This window comes from Homalodisca vitripennis, chromosome 1 (genome assembly GCF_021130785.1).
Source record: "Homalodisca vitripennis isolate AUS2020 chromosome 1, UT_GWSS_2.1, whole genome shotgun sequence".
NCBI lineage: Eukaryota > Metazoa > Arthropoda > Insecta > Hemiptera > Cicadellidae > Homalodisca > Homalodisca vitripennis.
In genome coordinates, this window is record NC_060207.1 from 71410045 (window position 1) to 71424442 (window position 14398).

The 14398-nt window shown below is 33.4% G+C and overlaps 1 protein-coding gene and 1 long non-coding RNA gene across 5 annotated transcripts in view; one reads left to right on the forward strand and one right to left on the reverse strand.

Moving 5' to 3' along the window:
* LOC124364241 overlaps positions 1-14398 on the reverse strand; it is a 68538-nt gene that overhangs the window by 2353 nt on the left and 51787 nt on the right. For 3 of the 4 annotated variants that reach the window (XM_046819578.1, XM_046819597.1, XM_046819570.1), the window contains exons 5-8: positions 12868-13060; positions 11838-12033; positions 10636-10829; positions 1978-2154 (exon numbers count right to left, since the gene is read on the reverse strand). In XM_046819578.1, coding sequence (XP_046675534.1) covers positions 1978-2154; positions 10636-10829; positions 11838-12033; positions 12868-13060 — 760 coding nt within the window. The remainder of the gene's footprint in view (positions 1-1977; positions 2155-10635; positions 10830-11837; positions 12034-12867; positions 13061-14398) is intronic. The other variant, XM_046819589.1, reaches the window with a different exon arrangement.
* Positions 8746-11190, forward strand: LOC124364261. The gene is made up of 2 exons (XR_006922591.1): positions 8746-8948; positions 10645-11190. It is a non-coding gene; the product is annotated as an uncharacterized LOC124364261 (long non-coding RNA).

The following is a 14398-nucleotide window of genomic DNA, read 5'->3' on the forward strand; positions in this document are numbered from 1 at the left end:
ATAATACATTTTTGGTTCAAACATCTTTTATAGCCATTTAATAAAACGTCACGATTCATTTTGAAACATTGTAAATTTTAAAATGTTCTAAAGTTGACATTAGGTGACTTTTCTTGCATGTATGTAAGATTTCAAGATTTTTCGATATTTGTGTATGTATGGCCAATATTACTTAAATGGTCAGTATATTTTGAATCTGATGATGTTTTCATTGCTTTGATATGTTTATTAAATCTAATTTTGAAGGATCAGCCAGTTTGTCCAATATAATGTTTGTTCTTATAATAGTGGTTTTGACTTTTGCTGCATTTTAATTCATATATTCCACTACTTGAAATGTACATGGTACATATAAAGATCAATAAAATATGTTATAGCTGGTTTATTTTTTAATTATATTAAATACCTTTGGAGGCTACACTACCAATATTTATTTTATTATTGCCATTTAAAAAAGTTTCAACCTGGATATATTTGTTGCACAAATTTTGTTGTGATTAATAACTCAACATTCGTTGCACATTTTAATACCCTACACCTAAACAGTCAATGTCCATATCAAATGGCAGAGTGTTGACATCAACTGAGTGACAGAGATGGAGCAATGTCAGCTTGTCAGCATTGGGTTCAGTTGATAAGTGAAAATTTTTGGCTAAGAAAACAAAGTCTTCAGTAACATAATACAAATATTTCAGAAATTATTTTGTTGAAAAGAACTGTTGAATCTCACTGACAGTCTATAGGAAAAGGTTGGGTTGATTCCTATTAAATAATAAAACTTGTATATGCAGGTTAACGAGATGCCTGATTATTGAGTACAATTATCGACTGTCCAAAAATATTCAAAGTAAAGAAACATACTGTCTTAATAATAACAATCAATAACATCGTGTGGCACTATTACCACAAGTCAAACATTGTGTCAAACAACTTTCTCTTCTAATGTTGTCGGTACAAAAATTGGTCGGTAATGACAGGTGAGTGTTCAGGTCCCTTGTCAATGTTTGTTCACGTTTCTATTGATGAGTTGCTTTACCACATTTTTTACTTAGGTAATTGAATTTGAACCATATGCAAAAACTAGAATAATAGATTTCATCCGCCAAATTACCTTAGTGGAGGCTAACAGCGCCCACACTTACAGAATCTTTTGTCATGCTGGAACTAGAAGCAGTTTTGTTATAAACAAGCTCGTTATTATGAAGTTGCCACTTACCACATATCTATCTGACACAAATAAACCCAAGATTTTTTTGTCCTTCACAAACAATGCAGTTACCTTTGGAATTATAAACTTCATCTTGCCTTAAAAAATGTACTACATATTCTAAAGACTCCTTGGAAAACAAAGAACATACTAATAGTAACTGAGGAGAAATTTGCCATTCTTTTCACCTATAACTCGTAGTTTTTATCAAGCTTGTGGCAGATGAGTTTATCAACACTGAAATTGTAACTTTGTGCAGTTCTAAAGTATTGTTATCACAAAAGCTGAAATAAATTATTTTTTTTATACCTTACAGAAATAGAATTACTTATCAAACTACTTTGCTAGTTTTTTCCGGACTCGTATACTGCATTTATGACTTTTTAAAGAGTCAATATATTACACGTAATAACTACTATATTACTGACATATTGTATTAGCGGCATAACGTCATTGAAGAAGATAACATATACAGCATTTGCATTCCAACTGGAGATAAAAATACAAAAAGTATATAATACAAGTAGAAGATACCTTTAATCTATTTGACTGAAACAAGCAAAGCCAACAGAGCCAAATTAGAAGAGAAAACACTTCACATTCCAACAGAGGTAAAATAATATATATATTGCAAAACTGAAGAACAAACTAAAATCATCAGAGAAGACAAAAATCAAAAGAAAGATATGACAGACCCCATCGGAATGGAATCAAATAAAGATACGAAGCAGAGAGTAGCATGAATGGAAGGGGACAAAGGAAGAGTTCACCTCTTGACGAGGAGGTGGAATCATGTGATGACTTGTGGTGACGTGAGCGGCGACGAGATGTGGGGACACAGTGCGAGTTGCAGCAAGGACTGGCGAGATCGTAGGCTTCCAGGCTAGTGTTGTCTTGGGGACTGGCCTGCAGGCAGGGGTTGCACAACTGGTGATGGGAGCGTTCTCCTGTAAGACATCTCACACTCAGAAATAGAGCTAAGGATGGTGTGCTGTTCATACTACTCCAATCGACCATCCTATTGGCTATAGCTAACCCTACAAACGTTGAAAAGAAAACAGGACATTTGGAGTTCAGTGACAATTAAAAGAGACTTCTCATACATAGGTCTCCCTATCAGTACATGTCATTTATATTACTTTCACTGTGACTAGGAGAATTTGGATTTGGATAATGTGGCTTGGATTGGTATCTCGAATACGCAACTAATCAAAATATTAAATTATTGCCTGAGCTTTAGTGAAGCCTATCATTCAAGAGGTTTGAAAATTTAATTTCTGCTTTTCAGCCTGTCTATTTGGCTGTATGTCTGCACAATATCTCAGAAACAAAATTATCTACAAACTTGAAATTTTGCATGAAGTTTCATTTCTGTATGAGCAATACTGAGTTCGATGATGGTGCATGTCGCCATGGGTTTGGCTGAGCATTAGCGAATATTTTTACATTGGTTTTATGGGAAATTGTGATGGGAATGAGAAATTTCTAAATAAATAAATTTGTAATCAAACTGCGTACAATTGTATGTGATTTTAACAGTGTGATTTGAAAGTAAAATGATAAAATAATTAAGTGGAAAGACAATGTTAAAAATCTGTGAAAAGATTTAACTTTTGCGTTGTAGTACTCTCTACACCTCACCAGAACTTTTATTATTTTAACATTACTATGAAACCTATCTTAAAGAACAAAAATTTTATTGTATCATCATATGGCAAAATTTCTTAAGAGATATTTCTTAGTTGACTTTAAATTTTGCATTAAACTTCATTTTATTTCTACATCAAGAATTCTGTAATGGTGCATGCTCAACCATCAAATTATGTCAATTTATTTTCTGTATGGTTATCTCTGCATGACATCTTGAGAATTAAATGAATTTTAGATTAGAAATTTTGCATGCAACATCAGAGAAGCCTGTTATCCAATAAGTGTGGAGTACTCCTGCCTTGTATTTGCATTTTTGATGGAAAGTTCTGTAAACTTGTCTGCATGACACCTTGAGAATTAAAGGTGTTGTAGATTAGAAATTTTAATTTAACATCAACGAAGCCTGTTATCCGATAAATGCCTTGTATTTACATTTTTGATGGAAAGTTCAGTAAACTTGTCTGCATGACATCTTGAGAATTAAAGGAGTTGTAGATTAGAAATTTTAATTTAACATCAGCGAAGCCTGTTATCCAATAAGTGTGGAGTATGCCTTGTATTTACATTTTTGATGGAAAGTTCTGTAAACTTGTCTGCATGACACCTTGAGAATTAAAGGAGTTGTAGATTAGAAATTTTCATTTAACATCAGTGAAGCCTGTTATCCAATAAGTGTGGAGTACTACTGCCTTGTATTTACATTTTTGATGGAAAGTTCTGTAAACTTGTCTGCATGACACCTTGAGAATTAAAGGTGTTGTAGATTAGAAATTTTAATTTAACATCAACGAAGCCTGTTATCCGATAAATGCCTTGTATTTACATTTTTGATGGAAAGTTCAGTAAACTTGTCTGCATGACACCTTGAGAACTAAAGGAGTTGTAGATTAGAAATTTTAATTTAACATGAAGCCTGTTATCCAATAAGTGTGGAGTACTTGTATTTACATTTTTGATGGAAAGTTCTGTAAAATGAGTAGATTAATTTTTATGGTGTGTAAGTGTGGAGTACCTGCCTTGTATTTACATTTTTGATGGAAAGTTCAGTAAACTTGTCTGCATGACACCTTGAGAATTAAAGGTGTTGTAGATTAGAAATTTTAATTTAACATCAACGAAGCCTGTTATCCGATAAATGCCTTGTATTTACATTTTTGATGGAAAGTTCAGTAAACTTGTCTGCATGACATCTTGAGAATTAAAGGAGTTGTAGATTAGAAATTTTAATTTAACATCAGCGAAGCCTGTTATCCAATAAGTGTGGAGTACTCCTGCCTTGTATTTACATTTTTGATGGAAAGTTCTGTAAACTTGTCTGCATGACACCTTGAGAATTAAAGGAGTTGTAGATTAGAAATTTTCATTTAACATCAGTGAAGCCTGTTATCCAATAAGTGTGGAGTACTACTGCCTTGTATTTACATTTTTGATGGAAAGTTCTGTAAACTTGTCTGCATGACACCTTGAGAATTATATGAATTTTAGATTATAAATTTTCATTTAACATCAGTGAAGCCTGTTATCCAATAAGTGTGGAGTACTCCTGCCTTGTATTTACATTTTTGATGGAAAGTTCTGTAAACTTGTCTGCATGACACCTTGAGAATTAAAGGAGTTGTAGATTAGAAATTTTCATTTAACATCAGTGAATCGTGTTATCCAATAAGTGTGGAGTACTACTGCCTTGTATTTACGTTTTTGATGGAAAGGTCTGTAAACTTGTCTGCATGACACCTTGAGAATTAAATGAATTTTAGATTAGAAATTTTCATTTAACATCAGTGAAGCCTGTTATCCAATAAGTGTGGCGTACTCCTGCCTTGTATTTACATTTTTGATGGAAAGTTCTGTAAACTTGTCTGCATGACACCTTGAGAATTAAAGGAGTTGTAGATTAGAAATTTTAATTTAACATCAACGAAGCCTGTTATCCGATAAATGGTGTGGCATACTCCTGCCTTGTATTTACATTTTTGATGGAAAGTTCTGTAAACTTGTCTGCATGACACCTTGAGAATTAAATGAATTTTAGATTAGAAATTTTCATTTAACATCAGTGAATCCTGTTATCCAATAAGTGTGGAGTACTACTGCCTTGTATTTACATTTTTGATGGAAAGTTCTGTAAACTTGTCTGCATGACACCTTGAGAATTAAAGGAGTTGTAGATTAGAAATTTTCATTTAACATCAGTGAAGCCTGTTATCTGATAAGTGGTGTGGCGTACTGCTACCTTGTATTTACAGTATTGATGGAAAGTTCTGTAAACTTTCAATTCAGTCGCTGGATGTCATATACATAACAGGACTGTAACAGACCTGTTGTAGAGGATTAAAACAATCTTGTAAATTATGTCAAAGTTAACTTAAACTTGAACAAGGAATTCCAAAACTGTGTGTAAGAAAATAAAATGTCATATAAAAGAGTGTAATGTCTAATCTTCTCAAAAACCACGTAAGAAGCCAACACCAAAACTATCTTAACACTACAAAATCTAGGACATGTGGACCTGTACATAACTGTGTTCTGGGTCTGGAGTAAATTAGAATTGGTCTAGCTGTGAGATCTACTCTCATGGATGTCTCACCTGACATGAAGTAGTGGTGGATGTATGGTTTCAGTAGTATAGCAAAGACAGAATTCTCATAACTGAGACATTATTTAAACTGTAGGATGTTTAGAAGAAGCTGATCCACTTTCAAGCTTAGCATTTGGAAAGTTCTTAACAAATAAAAAAGAGGTAATATAGTACAATGTGGACATTGATTAACCTTTCCAGCGTTATTGACGCGGATCCGCGGAGGGCCACTACAAGCTCAAAACGTTATTGCCGTGGATCCGCGTTTTTGCATTCTTTATTTTCTTACTGCTATTTTAGTTGAATATTTTGCTGCTAGATGGTTCTAGTAGTCATGCGACATACAGACGGGTTACCCTGCCTCGAATTCTATTACAATGGGAGTGGCAGTGGCTTCTAATTGGCCAAACACTGTCTAGCGGGCGTGGCCCCGCGCCTTTCACAAAGTCATTGACGGGAGCTCCCGTCAAGGCATCTAGCCAGTTAGTGAGAAGCGTCCGGTACACGCACATGTATTTCGGTTATCGCTAATTTTCTGTTGTGTCCTATTCTTTTTAAAGTAAATGATTCATATTATATACAGCAGTGTCCAGTATTTATTTACTGTTTCTTTACCATTATTCGTGTGAATGACGAATCCAGACGATTCGGAATTTGAAGATTTGGTAATTCTGAACAATTACTTAGTCAACCCCAAATTTTTTCATATTTACTACGGTCATAAGGATGTTATCAGAAAGCAAGAAATATAATTCAAGCCCCGCATGGCCGTCCTACAGGTTGCCGAGCGATAAGAAGGTTCAAATTCGCGATAACAGTGGCTTGCGGGAGACGCGCGGAATGCCAGTTGTGACAGCTCGCCACCAAATAAACACTCTTTGTCTACTTATGTATTTTTCTAATTTTATTAGTTTGTAATATAGTATATGTTTATCTGTAAAACTGTGTTTCATTCCCCTATTTACTGAATAAATGATAAAAAAAATAGTGACAACTACACTGCTATTCTACGATATTCTCAAAAGTTAAAAATTAGCCTAGGAAATCCAAAAAGGGCTAAACAAATTTTATTTATCGTTAAATAACTCTATTTTGATATACAGAAATGAAAATAAATTTAACTTTACACATTGGAAATTTAAAAAAATTGTAACTTTATCAAGGATCAGGTCCAATTTTTCATGACGCTTAAAGGGTTAAAATTGTGCAGGATAGGACTTGAACCTCCACTATCTCTAACCCTAACTTAATGTTTTCTATATTAACCCCTTGGCCAACAATTCTTTCTTGTCTTCTATTGGTAATGGAGATATAGCTATCATTGAGTGATGATTTTAATACAAGTTCATTTTAAAGTACACAATTGTTCTAGAGAAAACCATTTATATCCAGAAATATCAACAGTTAGCATAAAATATTCTGTTGCTATTACATACACACGGAATAAAATAATGAAACGTACATTTATTATATTTTGTTTAGGACAACTTCAAGAAGTATGTCTGTTGTCAATAGAAGCCTTTGTTAAATAACTGAACTGACTTAGTTTTATTCATCTATAAAAAATAACTGGGTTCACTGTCCTCATTCCAATATCCAAGTGAAGGATTGTCTATGATATCCGTTTAACAGACGAGAATAAACAGTGTCGAATGGAATACTGTCGGCAACTTTTGCAGCACTACCATGACGAAGAAGACGACTTTCTTTTGAATATCGTGATGGGGGACATGTGATCCAGAAGAGAATAGACAAAGTACTGAATATCGATATTTTGGTTCTCCTGTGACAAAAAAGTTCAAAGCACAACCATCTCCAAAAAAAATCTTTTTGACTGTTTTGAGATGCTCATCGAGTTTATGTGACCGATTATCTGGAACAAGGCATGACAGTAAATTCGTCTCAATACATAGAGACTCCAAAACACTGACATTGAGTTTGTCGTGTTAGAGGCAGCCTCAGGCCAAAAATCTTGGAACACAACAACACTTGTCTGCTCACAATGAGAAAGCTGAAGTTTGAACCAATTCCACACCCTCCCTATTCCCCCAATGTAGCCCCTGCAATTTTTCCCTTTACCCAAGATAGATCTCAAGGGTACTCATTACACTTCAGACAATGCGGTGAAAGCAGCTATTGGATCCTGGATTCGAGAAAAATCTGAAGAATTTTTGAGTGATGGAATAAAAAAAGTTGTTACACGTTGGGAGATATGTGTTAGTCTTAATGGTGACTATGTCGAAAAATAAATTAATGATTGTAAAACTTAAGAATTGCACTTTACTTTACTTTTTACCTGATCTCACTATTTCTTTTCGTTAGCGTTCTACAAGCATGTGTGCACTACTTTTCAGCCTACCATCGTATTTATTATGGACACTTTTTTATTAGACATACGCATTGTTTATTTCTGGAAAAAATACATATACTGTATGATTAATATTTCTCAGTTAAAAATGCTTAGTCAATAAACTTACTATTCTTTACAATATTACTACCATTTTTTTATATTTTAGACAGTTATACTATGGGATAGGAAATGAAACAGGCAGAAAAAATTATACTTGACAAATTTTATCATGTCAGTTTGTACAAATTTTAAGTTGTTCCAATTTAAATATAAAAATAGCAGCTACTTTGAAATAAGAATTAGACAGATTTATTATTTCTCTTAAATTAGATCTTTATAAGAGTAATGTGAAAATTTTATCTCAATGGCTAAACTGTTCTAAAGGTATAAATTATTTAATAAAAAATATGGATAGTTAGTAAAAAAGATTTTGTTATCCATTTAGGTCCATACAACCACTTCCTGAGCTACTACTTTAGTAATACCTATATTAAATTTCTACACCCAAAGCTGTATTTATTCTAAAATATCTCTAAAAAAACATTAGACTCACAATACAGGTAGTTTTTTGGCATAAAGAAAATGACATAGAACATCTCAATATTTTAAGTGAGCTCATATAAAATTAAAAAAGTATGTACATGAACAGAAAAATAATTTTTACTAGAATTCCTTGAAAACTCAGTGAAAATAAAAATAATATTGATCTATCCACACAGTGCTAGAAGTTGAGCACATGGACTGTGATAAAATGGTTAAATAGTGTATTGGTTTATAAACTTTAAGATTTTAACAATTCCATATCCCTAAACGGTGCAATGACAGCATTGAGTGTATTATGTTTCAAACAAATTAAAATAATAAAGCTTAGTAATGTACTTTTTAAAAGGAAGATTTGAGTATGTAAATGAAAGGCTAGGTCATGTTCAAAGGCAAGGGGGAACATCTATCAGATGACGTACTTGGAAAGTGTAGTTTTTGCGAGTCAATTAGCTTCCCTTTGTGACATTATGATAATGAATGGAAAACGCTCCACAAGAACCATTATGTGACTAAATTATTGTCTCGACCACTTGTTAGCACTACCTCTTCAATACATGCCATGTGTGCCAACATTTCTGATGTACTGATCTTATCTTAACTATAAATTGTGCTTTAAACAGGTAATGAACTTATCCTAATTTAAATTTATTGGAGGCTGATAGTATTTTTTTGCACATTCTACTTTGTCTAAATTAAGATGATGAAAACTTAAAAACTACTTTATACACTTTAGACTAAAGTTAATTCTGTGCCATATATATGATAGATTTGTTTGTTATACCATGTGAGGTGTGAGACACCAGTATAAATTATTAACATTCTTATATTTAATAAATAGCTCAATTAATATAATACAAAGTCCATTAAAAGTGTATTCAGATCCGTGTAATGTCCCAACTGATAAGCATTGCAGTACAATGAAACTTGACATACTTTAATTTTGTACTCCACCTGACTTATTTTAAGATTTGGCGAATTTGCATTATCAGCTCCACAAGACTATCAGTCTCAGTTTGTTGTTCAAATTGAGGTCTTCATCACATCCTGATATGTTAGAAAAAGATCAATCACAATATTTGTATCCAGTTTTCTCAACACTTTGAGATACTTGTAAACAGATGTATGAGAAGTTATTATGTGCTTTTACTGACAACTGTATGAGCTGTACACAAGTTTATGAGAGGTTTAAATGGTCTAAAGTATGTCTTGAAAGTGTCAAAAATTATGAGTGATGTGGAAGGCCCGTGATGAGTTTAAGTGATGAAAGTGTGCAGGAATTATTGACAGAAGACAACCAATTAGCACTAGAAGAAATCAGTGAGCATTTAGAAGTCAGTGTTGGTTCAGTTCAAAAATTCAGACTGATAATTCTTGACCGATTAATATGAAGTTTATTTAAAAAGTATGTGGAGCGGTATCATATCTCCATTGATAAACATTTCAGGTCAATGGAACAGTTATTCTGACCTATGTTTTTAATATGACATGTGTTTCTGCAGATTTTGTCCCGAAATTGCTGTCACATTATGAAAAGAGCTTGCACCTTCACTTGTTTAAATCTCGTCAAAAGCTCTAAAAATTATTTGACTCTTTGTTTCCTCAAATCAAACATTGAAACTGATTCGAATTAAAAACTTGTTTTGAACATTGGAAATGGCACTGGGTGAAGTGTTTGGCTTAAGAAGGGATAATAAAGACGTTCTTATGGAGGGGAGGATGAGAGGATATGAGTCTTTAAAGGATAACCTCTAAGCCTTAGGTTACGGCTTCTTTTTTAATAATGAGATGAACTGTCTATAGCTATTTTAAATTCTAGCATACAGGAATTACACACAGATTCACTTTTCTATTTTAGTATATATTTACTACAACCAAGTAAAAAAACTTCAAAATGTCTCCAAATTCACTGATTAAAAAATATATTTTTAGGAAGAAGGCTTCCTGAAGCTTTTCCTTTCACCTTGGGGTTATTTCACAGCCTCGTCGCCCAACACCTTAGTAACATAATTGCATTGTGCACCCCATTGTCTCTAACCATAACTACATTAGCTTTAAATGGTAATTTTAAAAATATGTTATAAAATATACACCACTTTAATGTTTTACAACTGGACATTTTAACCTAGGATTAACCTATGTTAAGGTGTATATTTTCACAGTATACTCCATATAAAGGAGGTTATTTTCCTATTTTTAACTTATTTTTTATAAACATGATAGATTACACGACAACCAGAATAGTTTAAGTGAGTCCAGATTGTTTATAGTGTAATAAATAGTGACACTTTACATAATGTTCTACTGTACCTTTACTAGGCTTGTGAGCTTGACTCTGTACACCGTTGTGTTGGCTAGCCTGTGTTTGCTGTGCCGTGTACCCTCTATCCCTCTCTACAGCCACTCCACTATTGCTGCAGCGCCTACTCTCGCTGTGATGGTGACGCTCTCTGTGTCGACTGCTCTTGCGCTCCCTCTCGCGCTCACTGCCTGATGAGTAGTTACTACAACAATCCACCAATACATTCTACTGTACAATAGTAACATTTACAAATAATTATTGTATTATTAATATTACGAGGTGATTTCACTAAAATCTTAAAATTTTATATACATTAAAAATTCTATTTTATTTTTATTTTCAAATATAAAGTAGGTTAACATTCATATTGTGCTCAGTAAACAACAAGCAGAAATTGTATAAAAATTTGTTGTGATGATGTTTTATCAACTTGTAGTTCATCAACCCCAATATGTATACTGTTGAAAAACTATTTTCAAATAATTGGGTGTTATTATACAATAGATTACCTTTGTGAACCTTAATTAAAATAAAACTAAAATTTCCTTTGTTTTGAAACTTTATACTACAGAACAATTTTTATCACCTTTATCAATGTACCAGAATAAAATTTACTCATAAAACTATTCCAGACTTGAATCTTATCTCCGCTGATATGTAACTCATAAAAATAAAACTCAATGCATTTGTACCTTTACCTGCCTTACTTCAAAGTTGGGTTAATCTATATTGATTACTTTCATTGACTGAAATGTTTTTACTTTCCATGAGTTTTAACATCTTTATCACATTTTAATACATCATAAAAATTTACCAGTGTGTCTGGTTGTTCACCACGATTTATCTGCTATGGATAAATAGCCAATAAAGATTAATATTGTATAGTTTTGGGTCAGTCATGAGACACCATTAATCACAAAAGATTAAAATGCACCAAAGTATTAAAGTAAGACCTGACAGTTGAATCATGAAAATGCTCCAACACACAGAGTGCTTTTTGTACTGGAGTTTATGGCTGAACATCAAATTCCACAGGTCCAATAGCCATCCTTATATACCTGATAGTTACAGTTTTGATTTTTATGGCAGTTTTAGTATTTTGATAATGAACAATATTTTTATAACTTTACAAAAATACTTTTATTTATAAGAGAAAATTTGGAAATATGGCAGTATAACATTGTCAGTACAGAATAACAGCCATACCAACCTTTGCCAGCTGGAGACCAGGTACTCCCCGCTGCTACTGGGGGTGGCAGTGGGGTGGATGAAGTAGGCACGGCCATGAGCATCAATGTACTGATAGGCCAGCAACAGTTGGTTGGGGGTTGGGTAGACAGGCACATGACTCTGAGCCCGAGCCACATCTTCCGTTGACACAGTGGGGCGGCAGTATGGCACCTCCCCTAGTAAAGTTAATTTCATTAAATATGACTTGTGTGTGGAACGAATACCGATTACTTACTTCATAGTGACTGATTATTCTAATGACTAACCACATTGGCAGACTGTAAGTATTAATTTTGCCTCTTAAAATCTCACATTTAAACTTAAAATTGACACATATTTATATTTAAATTCTTATTAACAGTAAATACGTGTTTAGAATCCACTTTTTTGTATTCCGTATGTGTTGTGTCTTTAAATATTAAGTTTCATGAATAGTGGTTAAAATGATGAAATACCTGAAGATACCACAGTGGCTGAGACATATTTTGTCAATCAACACATTTTGATAGTCGTTGGGAAAAAACTTGTAATAACCAAGAGTGCTCCACATCAGTTGGTTCCTGAGGTCTGCTGTGCATAAAGTTTATTGTACAACAAGAAGAAGGCTATTCATGTCACACATATATTATATTATGTTTCATGAGTAATTGGTAAAGTACCCAAATAATGGACAAACAATTCCAACAATATACTGAAAGTGTTAACTAGAGTAGTTAAGGAATCTCTAAAAGCTACGGTATCTATGCAATTTTTTTTTTAATCAAAGATCAAAGAACTCCCATGAGTGATTATTAGTTCTTCAGGAATTTTTTGAACAGTTACATATATTCCCATTTGTGTTTTGCTTACACTAAAATTATCATTTTATACAAGTTAAATTTAAGAATTTCAGTTTTATATTCAGACTCTTGAGATAGACTTTTCAATAATGCAGTGAACTTATGGTAAGGGATCCAACCCATGCCTGTCAGCTCTTCTTAATCCTTTAGAAGCTGATAAATTGTACTCACCCATCTCCGGATGAGAGGGAGTGGCTGTGTCAACCACAGACTTGCCGGTGGAAGTCTTCTTTCTGGCCGGCAGGCTGTGCGTCTTCCACTTGCCCTGCAACAGCTCTCTCTCCCGCAAACACAAGCGTTCCAGTTCCACCATCTTACCCTGCAGGATCCTCTGTAGCTGAATGTACCTCATGTGCAACTCCACCTGCAGCAGTTGGCAACTTTAAGAATACAGGCTTATGACAAATGCCTCGTGTTTTTGAGAATTCATCAGGTTTTGTGTCACGAGGTTTTGCAATTCTACAAGGTCTCGTGTACTTGAGAATTGCATAAATGCAATTTTAAGTACTAATTATAAGAAAATACATCTAAAGTGTTCTTAAATAATCTTCAAGTGAGGTTTTGTGGGCAAACTGTAACAATATATCACACCTGTTTGGTTACATAAGAATAGTTTAGCCTTCACTAAATAGCTTACTATTTGAATTTTGTATTTATTTAATATTTATTCTTAATATAATTTAAAAAGTACATGTAAATGTAAAGTATTTCAAACAATAATAAAATGTTTTTCAAAAATACAAACCTTTGGTATTAGGTAGCCAATTTTATGGATTTCGAGAAAACAAAATTGAAATAATCCCAGAGACAGAGAGGGTCAGCCATCTTCTATAAAATAAACTAATACATATTTTTTCAAATTTTGTAAGAATTATATTTTTACTCTACTGAAAAAATCCAATACTCTCACTCGTTCACATATATTGGGAATCCAATGAAGTGCACATCTCTACACATCACAAATATTTTCAAAACCTGATTAATACATACAGTTGCTTGGTGATGTTTCATGAAAACATTAAGAACCTCAGAGAGATAGCATAAATTTATTATTAGCGTAATTGTTAGTGTACATCATTTCCTTCAAAATACAAATTGGTTTTGTCAGTATATGTTACAATGACAGTGGTTTTGGTTCCAATCACTGCTTCAGAACAAACAGCTTGCAATAAATTGGAGACTTTTGTTAGCACTTCTCTAATCAGCTACAGTACATAATAGACAAACAGTGGTAGTTGGTATGACACGTACAGAATGACCGTTTGACTCACTCCGTAAGGTCTACCTTGCTGATGATCTCAGGAGGAGAGTTACACAAGATTTAATTCTGCATTCTGTACTATTTATTCACTTCACAAACCACCTTTCTCTGTACCTAGAATATGCATGCAACCACATGTAGTGGTATGTTGATGATAATGTTCTTTCCTTACAGACAAACATCCAGAATTGCTCGATGCTTCATTATATGTTGCATTGAACATGTCAACCCAACAAAAGTCTTGTGCTAGATGAAAGTAAGACAAATTCTTATTTGTCTTCAGTCTAACTACTCCTAACTCCTATTTCACGGGTGAAGAAAGCATGAAATAGGAGTTTTAACACCAAACACCACACAGTGGAAGTAGCCAAATATTTAGGCATTATTGTTACATGGCCAACTTAAACATTGACAATCTTTGTAAGATGACTTCAGGCCTTT